Here is a 21,705-nt window from a genome sequence, read left to right as displayed (position 1 = left end):
CCAGAACAAAAAAAAAAAAAAAAAAAAAAAGTCAGAGGAGGAAAGGGCCTCGCCCTCCCTTGCACCTCCAAGGATGGGCTCTGAAATCAGATTCCAAAGTGATGGAAGGAAAAATGGGGAGAAATCCCTAGACACAGCCCATGCTATAACCATCAATGAACAATCCCTACAGTTTCACTTATTTTTCATAGGATACCATTCTGAGAATCAATGAGAAAATGTCTGTCTCTAAGCTCCTTAACATAACAATAGTGTTGATTTGTCCAAAAATGGCAATATTAATAAATAATAATAATAACAATAGATGGGGCCTTCTCATACACCAAGAAAGCCCTAAGCTCTTTTGCACATATTAATTGAATCCCTATAACTCTAAGAAAATAATATGCACTTTTCCACAAAATTTTTTTTGTGTGTACCAGGGATCAAACTCGGGACCTTGTGCTTGCAAGGCAGGCAGCAGAACCACTGGGCTAAATCCCCAGCCCTTCCACACAATTTTTAATGAGCAAAGTATACCCAAATTTCAATTCCCCACTTGATACAAATATAAATCTACAGAACATTTTAAATAACCATTATGTGTACATTCATAATATTCAATAGATGTACATTTGTCTAATTATTATAAAGCCACCAAATTTATTTTACATATTATATTTATAATACATAATAGTTACCTAAATATCTAAACATTTTTATAAAATTTATTTTCAGATATGCTCAAAACACGGAGAGATGTATGCCCAGTTCACAGAGAGATTTACATGAAAGCATTCATCTTTTTAAAAACATGAACAGCACTATCTGGCATCGGCACATCTAATTTCACACACTTATTCAGACTGATTTACATACACACCACTATTAATCATAGATAATTACTGGCATTGTTCTCTGTAATTCAGTTTTTCCAACTGTGAAATGGGAAAGAAATTACATTTTTCATGCCTATGAGCTCAAAGTCATATTTTAAGTAATATACAAAAAGCTTCAAATTTCTAGAAATAAAGCACATTGGATTTAAAATAATCATGTTCAGATACACATATTTTCTATAATTTTTAAAAGTACTATATTTAGAAGTATACCTGTGCCATACTACATGGACATTAGCTAGAAATGATTTCAGTATGCCTTCAGACTGTGTGACGTATTATGGATTCTAAGGACATCTGAAATATTACACTGCTAAGAAGTTTTAAAGTGGAAGCATCTTACGACCAAATGAAAAGATTTTTCAGGCTAGGCATTGTGGTACATGTTTGTAATCCCACTGCTTGGGAGGCTAGGGCAGAAAGATTACATAAGTTCAAGGCCAGTCTGGGCTCTATACTGAGTTCAAGACCAGCCTGAACTACATAGCATGACCTTGTCTCAAAAAAAAAAAAGTTTAGCTTTTTCATTCTTTTTAACCAATATTATAATACTGCACATAAAGAAGCTACACAGTTGCATAGCCCCTTACAGAGTGGCAATTCACATTTTCAGTGAATGCCTATTGTGTATATTACTGCATGTCATACTAATCCAAACTCAACAGCCTAGCAAACCTCTCCTTTTACTGGTCAAAAGTGAAGGCATGTTACAGGAAAGGGTTTAGTTTTAAATACATCTGTCCTTATTAACTGACTGAAACAAGGGTCTTGTTTCTACTGATAATACTCATGCAGCCATGCACAAAACAATTACAGTGATACCATTGGCCCTGATTAATACACAATAAAATAATGAAGAGTTCTCCTTAATACCTAATCCTTTGTCTCCTTTATTGGAAAAAAAGTCTTTTTCTTCATTTTCTTTAGTAGTGGGAGCCAAGTGGTATAGCTGTACCAGCATTTAACATAGAGTCAATGAGTCACTCTTTGTCGGTCCAATGATTTAGGTCTAACTCTAGTCACTGAGGTTTTATTCCTGTTTCTGTTTCTTACCTCTTCCCACCTTCTTTCTACTACTCTTCTTTCTGCTCTGTTTCTTAAAATATTCTTGTTAAAAAATTACTAGGAATCTATCTGAAATTTATTCACACCGTTTTTTAAATGCCCACCAGAGGCTTGGAATTGTTATTTCTCTCTGAATTTACATTTAGCTTCAAACTAGATAGCGAAAAATCCTACAGCATCAATTTACAGGTAGGCGAGTTTTTAAACTAGGACTCTGTCTCTACTGCCTTTTCTGGTTTCCTTTACTGCATTTGCATCAGACAGCCCTTTCTGGTGATCTCCCTGTGCTCCCACCTCACTGCGCTATTTAGGTTGCTAGAGCCAACAGAGATTTGAAAATGAATATTTTTTTTTAAATCCAAGTTTCCACTAAATTTTAATTTGATGGAAATATTGCTATTCTATGAGCTTTTTGAGAAAAAAAAAATCTTTCAAAGTAACAACTACGTTTGGGGATTAAGTTTAAGTAATTGGCAGTCTTGGCTTTTTAATTAAAAAGAATAAAGCTGCCTGAGAAGAGCTCAATGAGATCTGCAGTGACAAACGTTGGCACACTGCCCCAGAAGATGGGAAGGCTGGGATCATCATCAGGAATGGACAGAGCAATCGCTTCTCGGCCTAAGGCTGACGCAGACTCCTTCTAGACTTTAGAGGGCAGCCCCCCACACCCCCACAGAGCTCCCCTCTGCGTTTGTGTCACGTGACATTGAGCTTAAAGCTTGCAGTTATTGTGAGAGGCTTTTTAATTAAAAAGAATAAAGCTGCCTGAGAAGAGCTCAATGAGATCTGCAGTGACAAACGTTGGCACACTGCCCCAGAAGATGGGAAGGCTGGGATCATCATCAGGAATGGACAGAGCAATCGCTTCTCGGCCTAAGGCTGACGCAGACTCCTTCTAGACTTTAGAGGGCAGCCCCCCACACCCCCACAGAGCTCCCCTCTGCGTTTGTGTCACGTGACATTGAGCTTAAAGCTTGCAGTTATTGTGAGAGGCCCTGCAAGGAGTAGCCAGGAAGTAGGTCCTTTCTTTGGGAGCTTAGCTGTGTGTTCAGGGTCATGGTACGGAGGTAGGATCCTTAAAGGAAGTTGTACTACTTAAGAGTTAAAAAACACATTTATATTAAATCATCAGTTGGACCTAGCCCTTGTCAAACATGATGTCATAACCCCCAAAATAGAAACCTTAATTTTAGTTTGTCCCTTGGCTCCCGCTTTCTCTGCCATCTTAATTTTTTATTCCTGATGTATTTCTTGATGTCCTTTCCCTCTAAACTTCCTTCTATATTCACCTTGTGTTCCATGTACATGTTCTGTTTGACATCCTTCAAAGAAAACCAAAGGAAAAGTTTTGATAGTATTAGCATTCATTTCTAAACACTGGATATTCTCAGCCATGCAAGCACCACAAAGCCAATGTCTCATCTATATGGAGTGAATACTGACTTCTGAAGAGGCAAGGTACAAATTAACCTTAGTAACAACTTCCCTTACACAGTCACTCTGTCCTCGGGATAATCTTTTATCATCACAGGCTATTTGTAGGTACTAAATGAACTGAGCACCTCGATGGGGGGAAAATCAGCATAAATAGGCCCACCTTACATCTCCGCCTGCATACTGCTGTGAAGAAACACACCTGCCAAGCAGGAACACAGCACGACACGTAATGTGACTGGAATTCCAATTTAAGGTGTTCGGTGGTTGTAGGTGCCAGATGTATGAGAGGAGCAGGCAGACTACTCACCGGGACTCCGCTGAGAATTGTCAGCTTATATGCACCACAAATCAGTGGGGGGAGCAACCTTACAAGTCATTTATCACGCTTCTTAATTGGACGCCGGGGAGCCAAGGGCTGCCACAGCACTGCACTCCTTTGCTGATCACTGTGCTGACTTTCAGGGAAAACGGTCCCCACATCTCTGGAAGATATATGTACACTTCACACCTAGACGTTACCACTAACGGATGATCTCCACTTCTCACCACAGCTTAGGTCCCTTCCACTTTTTATCTGTCCCATGCTCGCGGTAAAGATTCTGATTTAATTTCCCACCTCGTAAACCTTACATTTATAAATACAAAAATACCTAGTATAACATTTTTAACTGCCCCCCCAATACTTACTGTTTGTGACAGGATGTGTCATCTGTTGTTAAGGGTAAAAAAAAGCATCAAAAGCCGTAGAAGAAGATAACTGTTTGCCTCGCCATTAATTCTGTGTATGCTCCATGATCATTAGGTCAAACAGCTCCAAGCATCCCCAGCCATGTCCTGTGTTAGAGAGTTTCTTGGCCATTCTGCAACGCTTTCTCAATGAGATGTGTGGGTTTTTTGTACTGCACTATATATAACAAAGTGGGAACAGGGGTTGGCGGGGGAACAGAAACCAAGCAGCAACTTGCAGTTAGAGTAACGGGAATTTTAAAAAAAATTTTTTTCTGCATAGAGTTCTAAAACACAGGTAAGTTTATCAGTGAAAGCTGACAAGAGCAGCAGTGCGGAAAAAGACAGTGATTTTACTCACTGGAGTATGGTCTCTCCTTGGGGGCGCCACCATCCCGTTTTAAATTATTTGACTCCTTAGCTGTACTCTCCACTTGCTTTTCACCTGTGCTTTGTAGTTTCTGTTAGAATTCCTGTCTTCTTTTCCTTATGAGGTCTAATCACTAGGAACACAAGGAAGATTCTGCATTCTTCGAGAAAGTTCAAAGTAGTTTTCGGCCCAGATAAAGTTTATTTGGCAGTAAGCAATATTGTGAGGACACCGATCATTTAGTCAAAGAGGTGTTTTTCTATAACTTACTCTGATCAGGGTGCTAGGGATGAAGGAAGAGAACAAGCCAGGTATAGCTTCTGTGCTAGTAGAGTACAGGCCACATGGAAAAGTGCGTGGTGAAGGAAATTAAACCACCACGGTAAACTTGGTTAAAGCCCTATTGGGGTATTCACAAGCTGTTCAGGAAAATAGAGCAGGGACACTTTTGGTAGACTGGGGCCATCAGAGAGGGATTCCAGATGAAAGTAGAGTGTCCAAGGAAGAGAGGGGGGAACAGAAAATTCCAATACATATAAAAGCCTGTAATCCAGAAAGAGTTTTACTGACAGAGATCCATATAAAATCTAATTAACTTTTAAAATCTAGAGGAAAATTATCTTGTTTCTTACTTCTCTTCTTTTGCATCTGGTCTGTTGGACAAAAGAAAGGAGAGGAAGGAAGGAAGGAAGGAAAATTGAAGGAGGAAAGGAAAAGAGGGAGAGTGGACAGAAAATTAAGTGCTTCCACCTTAAGGAGTGTATGCACCCTTGGGTCACGCCGAGTAGGCATGTGCTGGCTCTACCAAACAGTCACGCATCTGTGCTGTGTGCTGCGTGGTCGGCAGCACAGGGAGGGCTGAGGGCTGATTCCCCGAAGTATCCTGCGAGTCTGTTACCTAGTGGACACCTCGGCAAGCCTCAAAGCCTTTCAATGGACAGGTCTCAGTGCAGGCTCGCGTTTCTGCTGTAGCACTGGTCACACCGTAAGGAGCTCTCTGCATTCTCAGGAAGTTGTCCTCACACACACCTAGCTGCAATGTGGCGTGCGCAGTCGGCGGCACGTGGGAGTCGCAGGTAACTCAGCCGTGGTATGGAGGTGTCCTAGAGCTCCGAGGGACGGAGTGACTGGGACAAGCCCCATGCACAGCTAGCGGCCTTTACGGAGTGCAGTGCTGTGGTGTTTAATGGCTCCGGGGTGGGGCCGAGGGTGACTGGGAGCACACCAACGCTCTTTAATCCCTTATCTTCTTATATCCAGGAGCCTTAAAACCCTAGGAAATCTCACAAATTCTCTTTATTATCTCTGCATTCGAAGTCCACGGGCCAGTTACCTCATTTGGTGATATTTGAATATTTTTTATTTTCACAAATACAAAATGAAAACTCAACTTACATGGATTAAAGATGGTCTTGAATCCCTTAGGATTTTTGAACCTAAAACATATTTTTAAATGAATCAAAAATTCACAAGTTAGAGTTCAGAAATAGAAAGCATGGACTAACCCCCCACAAAAAAGAGCCCCCACAAATCTCTGGAAACCTGTCTAAATCTGTACTGTTAATCCTTGTTACCTCGTGAGGTAGGTGAAGTTACCAAAGGCTTTAAATATATACATAGAGTGTATATTTTAGAACACAGAAAATATAATCCACTTTCTATTACAATGACTAAGTAGAATCAATAATTAAGTGGTTTGGAGGCTAGGAGTTATTAAAACTCCTTTATTAAAGGAGTTTGTTGGTTTCTTAATTGCAGCAAGAGGCAAAGGATTGTACCCACAGGTGTAATGGGTATGTTCCAGGCACAAGTGCAGAAATAATTGTTTCTTCTTTAAGACAGAAACCACAAGCCTGGCCCTGAGTTCCTTACTGACAGCTGCTTCAAATGAATTTACTTTAAGAAATTTTCTAATCTTATATATACTTTTAGACAGCATAGCCCAGGGAAATCTCTTTATTAAACTTAACCCCTTGGGTATTCTCGAACATTTTAATTCATTGATTATTAAAAAGTAAACCTCTCAGGATGAATAAGAAACTTACAGGATTTAAGAAAGCTGACTTGGTGTAAGAGACTTAATGAAGTGCTCTGTGCTGAGGGCACTTAGTGAAATCACATGTTTTGTAACAATCTATAATGCCACTGAACAGTCTGTAGTGGTTACAGTAAAGTCATGCACCTGTATATACTCTACAAGACAGTTAACCAGTGCATCCAGCTTGTGACCAGAAGGACTCCATAAACCTATATAAGAAGCCTTATTGCTTTGTCATCTGATGCTAAGATCCTAGTCCTTACTGAAATAAAATCTCACCCGCTTTAGCTTCTCTCTCTCTCTCCCTCTCTCTAGTTCTCTCTCTCTCTTACTATATGGCATTAGCCAACTAAAATATGAGAGGAGAAAATCAGTTTCTTCAGAATGTGTCAACTCAATACCGACTAATCAGAAATTAATGATTCCCCCCCCCGATTTACAGGGGTCTTAAAAATGCATTGATTTGTTTTCATAGTTTTCTATTCTGGAAATAAATGTAATGCATTCTCCTTATGGAAGATACAGATCTTGTATAATCTCTGTCCTCAGAGATGACATCATTAATAGAATGTAGATGAGTGTTTTGCGGGGATGTGTGAGCTGCTAGTGAGTTGTGCGACACGCTCTCCAAGGCTAGTGTGCACCAGGCACTTGCTCAGAACTTCACTAGAGGCAGAGCCAAGCTCCTGCCCAGCCCACACTTTCTCCCCAACTCAGCCTTAGCTGGGTTTCCCTTGTGTCACCTCTGGGATTCCCAGTGGGAGTCTTCATTTGTAAGAGCATTTCCATTCTCTCTCTAAATTGGGATCTTCCTGTCTTCTCTTCTGTAGATTTTTTTTTTAACGGAACAGATTTTTATTTAGAAACATTTTTTCCTCATTCTATTCACTGTAGAACATCTGCTTTATCGTGGTTTGATAATCCAACTGATGAGAAAGAGTAACGAGAAATTACGCCGGCATTAATTTCAGTTTGAGTTAATTCATTTACACATTCAGCAGGGAGTTTTACCATCCAGTATCTAGGGCTGTTATATTGTGGGGAGTCATCTACTGTGACTCCAAACAACATCTCCCAGAGAAGTCCATTTCTGTCTCTAGTTAACCTGTGAGGAAACTTCATTGAAAGTAGTGTGACATTCTTTCTTGGCCCACATTTAGCTAAGGGAGACCAACTTTCTTTCCCAAATATTGATGATTTGATAGTTTCTTCAAATTCTTAGCTGGTATGATATGGTCTCTTAGTTACTAGGACAATGACCCCCATATGAATGAAGGTAAGACCAATAAACTCAAGGTTGAGATTCAGATCCGTTTCTCTGTTTTGACATTTTTTACCCCTTAACTATAGCCAGAATGATCACTGTGATTCCCAGAGATTATTAGCCTAGAAATAGTAAGCATGAGGATTTATACAAAATGAATATCATACATGGGAGGAAATCAAAAGCTCTAACAATACAAATAGGAATCACAGGGCATATCATTTTCTATGGCAAAAGAAAAAAATAATCATACTTGTAAGCAGAAGCTGCTAATCCCTAAAGCTTCTGAGTAGAGAGGAGAAACCTATGAGAAAGAAATTAATAACTTTCAAAGTGTGGCTTTGAAAATTGAATTAATAAAAGTGTCTCTCTTTTAAGCTTCTATAATAATAAAGGTTTCATTTTTCAAAACCTTGGTCCCAAAAAACTCGGAGGACAAAACTCCATGAATGTCCTTGGAGGAACCTTACACATGTTCTGTTTTGGGTTCTAGGCATCCCCAAGGGAGGCATAGCAACAGGTCCAATCTTCTCCCTGTGTTGCTTTCATTGCCGTATGATTTTAACCCCATTTCTCTCTCCCAGTGTCCAACTGAAGGACCCCATTTCTGTTGATTTTGGATTCTCTCTCCCCTAAAAACATGCACTTGTACTGACTCTGGCTGGGAGGAAATGCCCTTAAATATATTAAATCCTCTAACACATCATTTTCCAGCCCACAGTGTGTCAGAAGATTGGCTTTGAAGTGTTGTGTCACACACAGAGGGAAAATGTGGCCTCATCCAAATGGCTCTGGAAAGTTAAAAACGAGAAGTTTGTGTTCTTATAGACACTGTGGAATTAGAATAACCATGCAAACAATGCAGAACCCCAGCCTCTCCATACCTGCATGTGAATGGAAGGGAGAGGATGTTAGAGCCATCCCCCCCTTAACTTCCGGGCAGTGTCAAGCCACGGAAACTCTGTCCTCCCTAGGAGTTTGTTCTACTCTCACCTATAAGCTCAAACAGAACTCGAAGGAAGCGACAGGCCTAAATTTTCCACGTACAAGAACAGGGACATTTGCTCAGATGGAGAGGGAGTTCCCAAACTGTAACTTTTGAGTTTCTCACTAAGGGCCTTTCATCATTGCAACACTAATTTTGAGAGAGGGAGAGGGAGAGATGAGAAGAAGAATGTATTTTCTGACCTTTAAACAAAAAAGAAGCTTGAGTTTTTATTTGTGTAGGTTTAAGTTCTTATTAGGCATGAGGATATTTTTAAATAAAGCTCAGCCCTCCAGAAAAATTTCTACCTGCCAGGATTTGAAAGGTGCCAGTAAAAGCTCCCAGCCCCGAGTTCCTCTTAAAATGTCTGGGAATTCTCAGCAATAGATTTGCCTTGGGGCTAAGGGTCTGTGGTTCCAAAAAGAGAACACAAACCCCACTCCCTGAAGCTTTACCAAGGCTCCGGAGGGATTGACTCTTCATTCATTCATTCAATTTACACACTCAGACATTTGTTTGGCAAATCTATTGGATACTCTCTCCTGGGGAAATAGCAAGCTGAGGATATCGTAGTAAGCCTGAGAGACATACATATTCCAATGGATAGGATGAGTCATTGGTTTTTTTAATGGTGCACGCTTGTCTAACGTGGTTGAACACAGACTGAAAAATCAAGGAAGGCTGGCATCAATACCTCTGTCAAGGCACCTGCATTCCTTAGTGTTCAGTGTCGGACTTTTACCCCAGTGCCTCTTCATACCCCTCTCATCAGGAGCTAAGGTCCAAGCACTTGACTGTGTAGAACCTTTTCTACACTAGTTCCCCCAGTCCATCGACTGGCTACAGATCTGCCTTTTAAAATTATACTTACTGTAATTATACTTTAGTTATATTTTATTTAAATTTATGCTTATTTGTTAAGTCATTTTGCTGAAGCAAGATCAATGTATATGGAAAACTTTTCACAAAAGGCATAAAAAAGAAACACCAAGAAACATAGGTTTCATGTATGTCCTAATTAGTGTGCCCAGGGAATCCCTACAAGAATATTCCCAGGAATGCAGTTTTCGTCAAGGTCACCTTTGCACACACAAAAAAGAATTTTCAGTTGTTAAGGGCCAAAATAAATTTCTTTTCCTATTATAAGGAATATCCCTTCTTGAGGAGTAACATTTCATGCCGGCTGTGACACAAAGAAGTTTTTCTTTCTCTCACCATTGCCACCCCATGGACAAAGGTGATTTCTTTAGACAGCACATAGGAGCATGTCATAATATCACCACAAGATGGCAGCAGCTACCCAAATTTCCAAAGAGCAAATCAACAATGTACAAGGATTTGTGGTTTTTTGTTGTTTTTGTTTTTGTTTTGGAGGGGGTTTAATTTTTGTTTTGGATTTTTTTTTTCCTCAAAAGAGAATATTCTATTATTACATAAGGAAATTATAGGAAATCACAATACAAAAGAATGCATCTAGAATACACTAAATAAACACTCTTTTTCTAGAGACCTGGAATTCTAAGTTTTGTCATCTATAATATTTCATAAAGAAGGCTATTTATTATAGGAAGAGGAAGGAGTTTCTAAAATTTAACTTGTCATATACCCTGCCTTTTTAATTTACTTCAATAAAATATACATATTTCTATCTGACTTTTTCTTCACAGAATGAAATACTTTGTGATATCTTAAAATCTTTCTTTTGTTTAGCAGAGGAGTGCTTGTCCCCTTACTCTTAACATAGATGTGGCACTTGCAGTCTTTTACATGAGCCCATGCCAGTGCCTAGTTCTTGCAGAAATGTGACCAGTTTTATACTGACCAAGAAGCTGCCTAATCCATCTACTTTCTTGTCACTTTTTTGTGCTAGAATTTTCCAATGTTCTGATGCTTCGTTCATTATATTGCTGCAATATATTTATATATAAATAAATATTTATACCATCATCATCATCTGGACCTATATCTCCATGGCTTATTTCCTAGCACATCTGCTTTTTTTCCCTTTCACAAAAATTTGACTGAAAATCCCCTCTAGAAGTGCTTTTCATCACAAGCCTGGCAACAACAACTCTTATTTAATTAAGTGCTTATTACATGTCAGGTACAATACGTGGATTAATTTATCTAATCCATGGCAGATTTTATGAGGAAGGTTAAACTCACCTTACTGAATTTAAAACTAAAAGAAGTTAAGAGATATTTTCTAGTTTAAGTAGATTCATTGGCCTTCTTGCCTGCTTTGGTGCCTGAATGATTGCTTGAAATTATTACTGTAAGCCTGTAGACCAGCCATAAAACAAGGAAATTCTAATATTCTTTACCTAAATATGGTCCCTATAAAGAATCTAAGCCACTTTAGCAAAAAACTACCATTCTGTGGCCTGCAATGTCCTGATACATTTTAAAGGACAATAAACCAAGAGACTTGACCCAGGACTCTTGCTTGGCCGGAGTAGAGCTTTTCTGGCCAGTATTATGTGATTTAAATATTCCAGTGACGCTCCTACAGCTATAGAAGCCTCGCTTATGTAGAAAAAAAAAATACTAGACAGGGGCACAGTGTTCTGGATTCTGGCTATAGAGCTGTGAGCCATAAATTTCAGCCCTGTTTCTGCCATTTGTTATTTGTGTAACCTCTCTGGGCCTCAGTTCCCTCGTATTGCAATGAACACTGTCCTGGCAGTGTCCTTCCAATGAATTTTAAAGCAATGTGTTAATTGCAAGGAAAAGTAGTTAAAGCAAGTATTACCAAAGAAACTAATGGCAGTGTGATTAATATACAATTTGGCATGTCAGTGGTTTGGTCACAAGATGGGCATAAAAGGCTGTCAGCAGGTAGACTGGTGTTCTGTATGTTAAAAGAACCTCAGTTCCTTTCCAGAGTAAGCACAGGTTCGGTCGCGCTGTCTTCTGTTACAAAAGGAAAATTCTTACTCCATTCTTCTGTATGACCTTGCAGTGTGCTGCTCTTGTTAATCCAGTATCTACAATTAATGTTCCTCAATGACATAAGGGCAGATGTTGATTCCTGCATCTTCAGAAGTGTACCACGAGCTCCTCCAGCAATTACAACAGAACAGGACACTTGCGCTAGGCTCCTCCTCCACATCTGACCAGTTTAGGGAAAATGTCTCCACCTGCAGAGGCAGCTGGCTCTTAGGGACAGCCTGTGTGGGACAGGTTTTTGCTAATGCTAAACTGTAGCCAAACATTTTCAGATGCCAGACATGAGGATAATCAAGCCCTTCTTTACAATCACACACACACACACACACACACACACACACACACATGCACAAAAATTACAGTATTTGAGAGCTTCTACTTGTAGCCTACTTTGGATGGACAAAAAACATCTTTGAGAGACAGATTTAATAAGCTGCCCAAACCTCGGCAATTTTGCAGACTTAATTCCAAAGATCTGACTCCTGTGTTACGTCACAGGATAAAGAATTTAGCTTCTCACATTCTCTATTTTTTCCCCCCTTTTATGTTAGGGGAATGCTAGGCATATGTTTCTTTTTCTCCTCTGTTGTTGTTGTTGTTTTCTGTTTGGGGCCATTCAGAATACTTATACTGGCTAGACTGCAGTAACAAACACTCACAGACAAAGCCCATGTTTCCATGGAATTAAGAGTCCAGTGAGGGAAGACAGGTACTAATCGAAGCATCAAACACATTTTCAATTTAAACTGAAGAGAATGCTACGAAAGAAGGCAGAGCTTCTCATTAAGAGACTTAACATGCCAAGGAGATTGACCTCCTTGTGGAAGTGAGAACTAAATCCTGAGGCTGAGTGATAGTTTTAGATGAGGTATCCCTGGGCCACGTGCCCTGTGGCAGAGAAAACATGGTACCAGGAAGAACAAAGAAAAGCTGGTGATGGGATAGATTTTGATGAGGTTGGAGGAGCAAAGGTGGCAAAAGGAGTCACACAAGCAATGTTAAGGATTTTGATCTTTACCTTAAAAGCCACAAGAAAACATGAGCAAATTTCATGCAGGAGTCTTAGGTGCCCAGATATCCAACTCACAACGGCCTCTCTGGCTGAAGGGTCGATTCATTCTACTTCTTTAGTGAAATTATTCAGAAATGCAGGACTGTGTTGTGATAGACAAAGAAAAGAAAATCTGTGTCACATGGCCAGCTTGGGTTATTGTATCCTCAGTTGGTCTTGAGATTCAAAGTGGCACTTCCTGGAAATTATACTTATATATGAAGATCCAGGAGTATTGTGGCTTATAAGAATAATTAAAAGAATATCTAAATATTTAACCTATATGGTCGTTTCAAACCTTGACATGTATTTATTTGTGCAACATTCATTGAAACCTACTACATGAGGGGTCTAATTTTGGGGAAAGCAGTGCTCAACAAGAAATACACCACTGCTGCCCTCATAGAGCATACATTCCAAAGGAGCCCACAAAACATAAACAAGCAGATAAGTAAGTGTTTGATGTGGTGCCAGGTGGAGATTAGCACTATTTAGATGAGTAGGTAGAGAAAAGAAATCGAGGAGAATAACAGAGAATGCTGCTTGTGAGACAGTGACCGGGGAGTCCTCCCTGAGTTCGTGACAAGTCAGCGCAAATCTGAATGCAGTGACTTAGGCAAGTGATACGGACCTGGGAGAACATTGCAAGCAGACTGAGCAACAAGTGCAAAGCTTTCAGCGTTTGAGCAGGCTCACTTGTCAGAAGAAGAGTGTGAGGCCAGTTGTCTTAAGTGGAGTGAGTTAGTGTCAAAATGGTACATTGAGGTTGGGAACCAAACGCAGCCCGTGGTGGTTGCCCTGAATTGCAGTCGAGAGTGATTTCCCATTCCATTCTCCTAGCTCATGTACTTTTCTACGTGCATAACTCGGAGCACCGAGTGTCTGTAGTTGCAAATCCAGTGTTGCCACCTCCAAATGCTATTTGTTCCAATCAAATAGTCTCTATCCATCTGCCTTTCCTCCCATCTCTAAAACTCTCTTTTCCTGCTAAAATTATTTCCTACCTTTTCTCTCATTTTCCTTTCAGTGGAGAGTACTGGTCTACTTTCATGTTAATTCTCAGTTGATAAAAAATTTTTATTTGTTTTTGTTTCGCTCAATGTTTCTTTTTAGAAATTGGTACCACCGTCCACTTCAAACAAAAAGGTATGGTTTTATTTCCAATTACCTTCTATACATTAAAATTAAGATTTCTAGCAATCTATTGGACTTCTGTACTTAAATTTATTTCAATTCAATGATTTATAATTAATGTTCATCGTACATTTAACATTGTTTTCCCAATGTATGAACTCTCTTATTTATAAAAGTCCCTAATCCAACTTGTGATGTTTATGTTTCTTTTGACAATTTTTCACTTTTAAACCCTGAGTCTGAGAGAGTTGTTCTTTACCCTACTTCTGAGCCCCCTGCTTTCTTCATCTCAAGGGTCCATTGCTTCATACTCTCAGAGCTGCAATTTTGAAACTGTGCTTGCCCACATCTAGGCTCTCAAAAGAGATATCCAGTTGAATCTACTGTTACTTGTTGCTATTAACATAAATACTTGGCTAGACAGTGACATGTAGACTAGACTTAGCAGCAAGAGTGTCCTTAGAAGGATCGCTTGAGCAGTTAATTTTTCTGGGCCTTTGTGAAGCCATGGTCTTTCTCCTGCTCCTGCATAAGGAATATGATTCTATGTGCTTCTGCTGGGCCTTATATTTGCAGCAGCCCTGTGACATATAAGCCATCTATTTTCTCAACAAAGACAGTTCACCCGTGTCAAAGCTTCATAAAGCAGACTTTCAAATGGAAGCCATTATGAATTAGGAACCTCTCTTTACAAGTACAACAGATCATCTCTAATAGTGTCTGTGCCCAGAGCACAGCCAAAGAGGCACCTGTGTGGCCAGACACCACCCTGCTCAAGTCCTAGTGGTCATCTACATGATTGGAAATTGTTTCCTATGAAGATTTCTTCTTCTCTGACTCATCAAGGAAAATGAGACACCTGAGGTCATGATCAATGGTAAAAAACCATTTTCATGGAACTTAGGCCATGCCAGCTTCCAAGAGCTACAGAGACTGTAGAAAATTTGTTCCTTCCTCTCAAGAAAAGGCCGGCAACTTGTTGGTAGCTAGTTTTAGCGGATCCTCACAGAAGGTAGGAGGAAACATGCAGAACCATTTGAGGCATGAAAGCATAAAGTACTGTACTCTCCTGCCCTTCTCATCCCAACACTATGATTACTGTATTATTAATTACACTTGAATCTTAATTGGCTAATGTTATATGTAACAAGAAAGAGTTTTGAAGTAAATGAAAAGATAAGCACTCTCATGTCACCAGAAATCGTACCTAAAATTTTAAAATATGTACTCCAAAATACTGGAGGCTGTTTTGATGAGAAACACTTGATGATTACAACTTCTCTACATAAATACTTCAGCCTACCCAAATCTCACTTTACAGAGGGTGAGTATAATGTATAAAAGCTCATATCGGGAGAGTCCAGATTTAATTCTAAGATTCATACCCAATAGAAACATCATTATACGCCCTCCTCTAATCTGCCTTAGCCTATGGAGATTATAGATTTCAATCCTGAATTTGTTCATCCAAAGGCAGCTGTACTTGCAGGAAGTGGACAGCAGGTGTCACCAGAGTCAATCTTACCACCTTTACCTTTTAACATGGCTTCCCAGGATACCAACATGCCTTTTAGTCTGCACATTTAGATAATATTGAAGATAGATATTGAGGAGATCTTGTAGACTGATCGCCCCCTTTACTTAACAATTGGTTTTTAAAGTGTTTGACTATTTTGTTTTATTTTTCAGTCACGCCATTAGTCTTTCACAATTCTAAAAAGAATTCAAATTTTAAAACTCCTCCAGCCTTTCTTCTCTTCTATGGCTGAACTGTATCCAAAATAAAATTACGACTAAACTTAATTCCTTAGTGGATAGCAGGAGTACTCGAGGATTACAGAGGACATAATTAAAGGCCACTTTAAATAAATTCCAGCCCCAAATCCAGGAAATGAACACTAACTACTCAGAAGAAACAACAGAAACTTGCTGGCCCATTTGAATTACACAGTAATTCAAGCACAGACAGTATCTCCAAGCACACACTCTCTAAAGGCAGGTGTGGAAAATAACCTCTGTCTTTCTTTGAGATTTTTGAGATTTGGCTTTAAGGCCAATCATTTGGCTCATATTTGTAGTTTAGAAACTTGCCAAAAAGTTCTCATATCCCTCAATTTTACAATGCTTTCCCAACCTTGCCCTTAATTGTAAATATTGCCCTTTTATATGGCTTGCCATGGCCAAGTACAATCCAGTATGTGCCTGCTGCAGTCTCCTTTACCCTGTCCTGGGGTTAAGAAACTTGACTCAATGTGTTGATCCATGGCTTGTAGTCTAGCTGCAGCTGAGTTTTGCCCCTTAGGGTCAAACATTAAAAGCTTTGACCCAATTCGCCAACAAATATCATTTGATTCAGGTCAGTATGTAATTCACTTTTGTTGTCAAACTTTTATGTTAATGACAATAATAATAATGGTATAGTTTACTGGATACTTATGAGAAGCCACACACAACAGTGTATATGTATACGTGTAACACACATTAAATGTGGTTAAATACAAAGATAGCATGATTTTTGTCTGTGAAAGTTTTTGAATTTGGGTTTTACTTGCCCATCTCTTCTTAAGGCTAATTTATGTTTTCAGACTCTTGCTTTCATTATATCTGTCAGTATATGAAAGCACTTGTTCAGCCTGGCCATCTGGCATGGAAAATAAGATTTATCATTTGCATTTCCACACATAAGCAGAAATTTCATAACTATGAACTAAAACATAATTAATGATTTTGCTGATTATTCTTCCCTGAAATAGCCATTAACTGAAGTGGTCTCCTATACAGTCATGTACATCTGTAATTGCATACACACTTGTTATGATTCCCCACCTGTTGCCCATTTACCCTGGGATTTCTCAAGTCTATTTATTTGGTCTCAAAATCAATTATGATAAGAGCAAGTGGCATAACTACTTTAAATAGCTACATGAAAGCACTTAATAAATAATAGTTGATGGAGACAAATATATCTTTAAGAGATGTACACCATGTGATATAAATGCATGCTAATACTATTAAGGATAAATTAAATACTATTAACCTACTCATACTATAGCATAAAATAGCATGTGAAGGCAATAGCTAATTCTGCATCGTGTGTACTAAAAAATTAATAATACATGTATATATCATATGTGAGTATATTATAGCTTATAGCCTCCCCTCTGTATATATAGATACAAATAGGCATCAGCAAGAATGTTACATGGGAACATGTTTGTCCAGGTTTTTATATGTATGTATTATATTTTTCAATCATGAATACTTTTCTTAAATATTTACGACCATGCAAATAAAATGATAAGACTAGGGATGTTTTTAGCTTTCCACAAATACCCCTCAACTCCAGGATATCAGAAAGATAATCTCGTCTATTCTATGGCTGAAAGTGAGACTATGGAAATAAAAAGATATTTCCTGAGGATATATTTTACATTATTCTTGGGGTAAAACAAAATTCATTTTTATTTAACTATGTAGGACCTTTGTAGTACAGTCTTTCTCTGTTTTGAAAGGCTCATTGATATGCTAATACAGTGATCCAAGAAGTTGATATCATCTAATGTATATGAAGGAACTCAAAGAATAAACAAGGACCTAGATAAAGAATTCTACTCACCTGGCTAGAAACATTTCCATTAAGAGAACTTGGAGATCCCTGAAGTTCAAAAAGTCTATGGATAGAAGGGAAGACAGTGGAACAGGAAGGACATTGAACTGAACCTAAGGATGAACTTGGGGTGAATGTCAGGCCAGCAGTTACTAACCAGGTCCTCGATGCTGCCTCCATCATCTACTTGAAGCTGAAAGCAACTAAAGTGACTTTTATTAACATGACCCATAGCCATTCACAAAATCAGAGACTTAACTGCTTGGTTACTGAATTTGTTTCCAATTAAGCATGGTAAAGCTCATTTTACGTAGAAACTATACTGCTCTGTACATGTTCATATTTTTACATTAAGTAATATTCTTAGTATTCTCACCAAGGTATTCTAGCCCAAAATACTCCATTCAGAATCATTTTTACAAAGGTAATGGTTACCTCTTTGTGTGTGTGTGTGTGCACGTGCGCGCGTACATGTGCGCACTGGTTACTGTTTTAATCCAACACCAAGTTTCATTCTGCCAGTGGCCACCTTCTATTGAGCTTCACTGCACAGTCCTGGGAGGCATAGGCTTGGGAGCCAAACACCAGGCTAAAAACCCAGCCTCTCTGCTTACAAGTGGTAGAATTGTGCACTTGGAGTTGATCTCTCTGTGACTGCTAACTCACTGTAAAACAAGTTTAATTATGTATTTACCCCTGCACAGGTAGGTGCTTGTATTTATGACAGTGCCCAGTACACAATTGTTTGTTGTTTTTATTGTTATTATTGCTTTTATTAATTACATAAGACACAAATTAGGGGCCATTCCTGAATTAAGCATTACCCCCGTCATCCTAACTCCAACGTGGTATGTTTGTAAACAGTTTAGGAAAAATTCACATGCCAGAAGCTTCTTTCAACCTTATTGCAATTGTAAGCCATCATAGTTTTACACACACACACACACACACACACAAGCACACTTTGGGCTGCACATGTGCCCCAAAAACTTCAAAGAGACTCATTATTACAGTTTTACCAGTTTCTTTTTGGAATGTCATTAAGTCTGTAGCCTTAACGCCAAAGCATCTATAGTGATTTTTTGTGTTTACTTTAACGGAATATGAAGAAAAGGAGGAAAGAGAACAAAGTACAGGGGACAAGGTCTTGATTGACCTACAAATTCTGCACCAATCCTCCTTTTGCCTTCAATGCACAAATCTCACTTCCCAAATCCTCTCCGTGCCGCTGTCCCTGTCAGAGCCACGCCTGCAATCCCTGTGCGTCCAGCGTTGGCAGCACTAGGGTGGTAGAAAGTGACACAGACTGTCATGCCTCGTTCCGGTCCAAGTGATTTCAAAGCTCAGGCCTGCTGCTGGTATAGACCACCCTCCTAACATCTCTGGGCCAGTTCGTTTGTTTTTATTGCTGTCATTAATTTTGTTTTTGAATTTTAAAGTGACAAATGAAGAGTTGGACGGCGATGATCCTTACTTCCACTTAAGACACTTCATTACCTTGACTGACCTTTTACCTTGATAAGGTGCCACCCACCCATAAAAGTTATTCTGTGTAATTCCCTTCCCATTTAACAAGGACGTAACTACTATTTCTCTAAGTAACAAAGGAGTCATGGATTGACAAGACACTTTATTGGTGCTGTGATGAACGGAGAGGAAGAGCTCATGTCCAGCTGCTGAAGGCCCTTCAGGGACCAGTGCTGGCCTCACAGGGAGATGTGGGCACAAAAGGCAAGAGAGTGACTTGGGTGGACAGCATATAGCACAGCAGGGAGTGGTGATGGCCAGGATAGGGACAGCTCCAGCAAGAGCATTGTTGGCTTTGCAAGTATTTTAGCACAAGACACTCAAACGTCAGGATGAGAAGGAGTAGGAAAGTATTAGAGCCCTTCCTGAGCAGCACACAGGGCACAGACACTGGAACATCAGCACTTGGCCATGCCTTCCTTTGTGCCCCATCAGCTGGCAGCTGTAACAAAAGCCTCCGGGACATAACAATTCTCTTTTCTCTCTCCTCTTTTACTGTGCAGGACCTGGGTCGGTGAGAGGAATAAACGGATCCATCAGTCTGGCCGTACCACTGTGGCTGCTGGCAGCATCTCTGCTTTGCCTTCTCAGCAAATGTTAATAGGATAAAAATTTAAAAGTAATTTAAAAAACACACAAAAATGTGTCACACTGGATACAGAGAGAGAGAGAGAGAGAGAGAGAGAGAGTGTGCAAGATGGGGGAGACTGTTTATTTCACAACTTTGTGTGTTTATAAATGAAGGAGGAAATATGAAAATGCAGAAAATCCAACATTTAAAACGATTTTACTGTCCATCAATAAAAAATTGAGCATAATTCATGGTGGGAAATGAAATGTTCTACCACGCTATGTATATATCTACTAAGCAAATGAATGCTGTGTAAAGACTGCTTCATGCTAAGGACACCTGGATTTTGTAAAAATAAGATAAAACTACATGGAATTAACCCCCCCACACCCACCCACACACAATTTATCCTTCCTCCTTCATCTGTTTCCATCTGTGGGGAAAAATATAAGGTCTTGCCTTTAGTGTTTATATTTCCATAATCTCTATTCTGTTCTCATTTGAGCTGACTTGTAGCCATTTCTGACTATCAATGGGATCTTGTGTTGAGCCTTTACCAGACTACCCTGCCTCCACTCTCTCCAACTTTTGAGATCACCCCCTCTACTTCCAGTGTGTTCTATCTTCCCACACCCAAGCTAAAGATTTCCTTTTCTCCAGCCACCCCACCTCTCTTCACCCCACCACCCTCCAGAGCACTTGTCATGCCGCAGATGCTAGGAAGTGCCATTTTAATTTTCTTCCACTGTGCGTGTGTGCTCAAGTCTCTCGCTCTCACATGAGTGTACATGTGTGTGAGTGTGTGTGTCTCTCTCTAAAGCATGCCAAGGGAATGGTCCATGTGTACATAGACTCATTGTGCTGTAGATACCGTCCTGCATTGTAATTGTGAAATGCGGCTGTAACGACTTGCTGGGGGAGATGGCGGGGAGGGAGGTAAGGAGCAGAGTCCCTCCTCCATTCATGGCTGTCACACGACATCAATGTGTATTCAAACCAGGCTGTCCCCTCTTCCAAGGGCAGGACCCCATATTACTCCTAGTCCCATCTTCAGAACACAATCAGGAGTCACTCAAAATACCACTGTCAATGAAAGTGCCTACTACTGATGGGATGAGCAAAAAGTGGAACAGATCAGTGACATGGATGAAATTACCTAGGAAAGCAGGTTTCAGATTTCACTCTTATTTCATGAGTCTGATGGATTCATACATTTCCTGACTTTTTACAGGCTTGGGTCTTGCTTCACTGCAAAAGCAAACCGCATGTACTGAACAAGAACCCAGAAACAGGAGCGTTCAAGTGTTAACTCCATGAACAGAATGATGAGGCACATGGAGATACTAAGAAACCCTGTTTTGCCTTCTCCCTGATCTTCAAATAACACTGCATTTGCCCCATAGATTTCCGTAAGCAGAGATTGTTTCACCTTTAGGACAAAATACAGTGAGCGTGAGCAAGACAGGAAAAGTAGACAGATGCCCAAGTCCTTCCCACATTCTGCAGATACTGCTAGAGCTATAATATGAAGCACTGATCACAAAGAAAAGGAATGCACTTGTGCCCCTTTGCAGATTTTTTCCCTGGTGTTCTAGCTAATCCTGCATTTGACTGCATACATGGCCCCTCTCTCTGTGCCACTGATGATGTCTGCACCACCACTGTTCATGGGGTCCATCAGTATCCTAGGCCAGGCCACTCAGAATTACATTACAGTCATATCACATCTTTTGCTCTTTTTAAATTTGCATCTCTATGCATCATCTTGACATTAACACAGAAATCTAAGCTAACTCCTTAACCAAGAGATCTGAGCCACTTGTAATTAATTTAGGCAGAAGTTATATGAGAACCACAAAAGTTAGTATCACCACATAACCTGAAGGGCTTTCTCAGGAAAGGTCTTGCAGAGAAAGCTGGCTCTGCTTGTAGATATCTTTACCAAGAAACTGACCATTGCTTACAATTAGACAATAGGAGGCACTGGAAGAGGTTCAGCTTCTGGAAGGACAAGGGAGTCTAGTTGAGATCATAAATGAATAAAATCCCACAGAACCGAATCAGGTGTTTGAACCTTGAGAATAGCTATCACATGATATAAAA

At 39.7% G+C, this 21,705-nt stretch overlaps 1 protein-coding gene across 3 annotated transcripts in view; it reads left to right on the top strand.

Moving 5' to 3' along the window:
* The window catches only part of Lsamp (limbic system associated membrane protein), a 1,351,571-nt gene extending 1,330,109 nt beyond the window's left edge, over positions 1 to 21,462 (top strand). For 2 of the 3 annotated variants that reach the window (XM_033768029.1, XM_010630057.2), the window contains 2 exons: positions 13,877 to 13,909; positions 19,535 to 21,462. In XM_033768029.1, coding sequence (XP_033623920.1) covers positions 13,877 to 13,909; positions 19,535 to 19,632 — 131 coding nt within the window. In that variant the 3' untranslated portion in view covers positions 19,633 to 21,462. The remainder of the gene's footprint in view (positions 1 to 13,876; positions 13,910 to 19,534) is intronic. The other variant, XM_010630058.2, reaches the window with a different exon arrangement.
* Positions 21,463 to 21,705: the final 243 nt, after the last annotated feature.

This window comes from Fukomys damarensis, unplaced genomic scaffold, assembly GCF_012274545.1.
Source record: "Fukomys damarensis isolate Sample0158 unplaced genomic scaffold, DMR_v1.0_HiC HiC_scaffold_24, whole genome shotgun sequence".
Taxonomy (NCBI): domain Eukaryota; kingdom Metazoa; phylum Chordata; class Mammalia; order Rodentia; family Bathyergidae; genus Fukomys; species Fukomys damarensis.
Note: the sequence above shows the minus strand (reverse complement) of the source record. Positions and strands in the feature narration are given on the sequence as shown.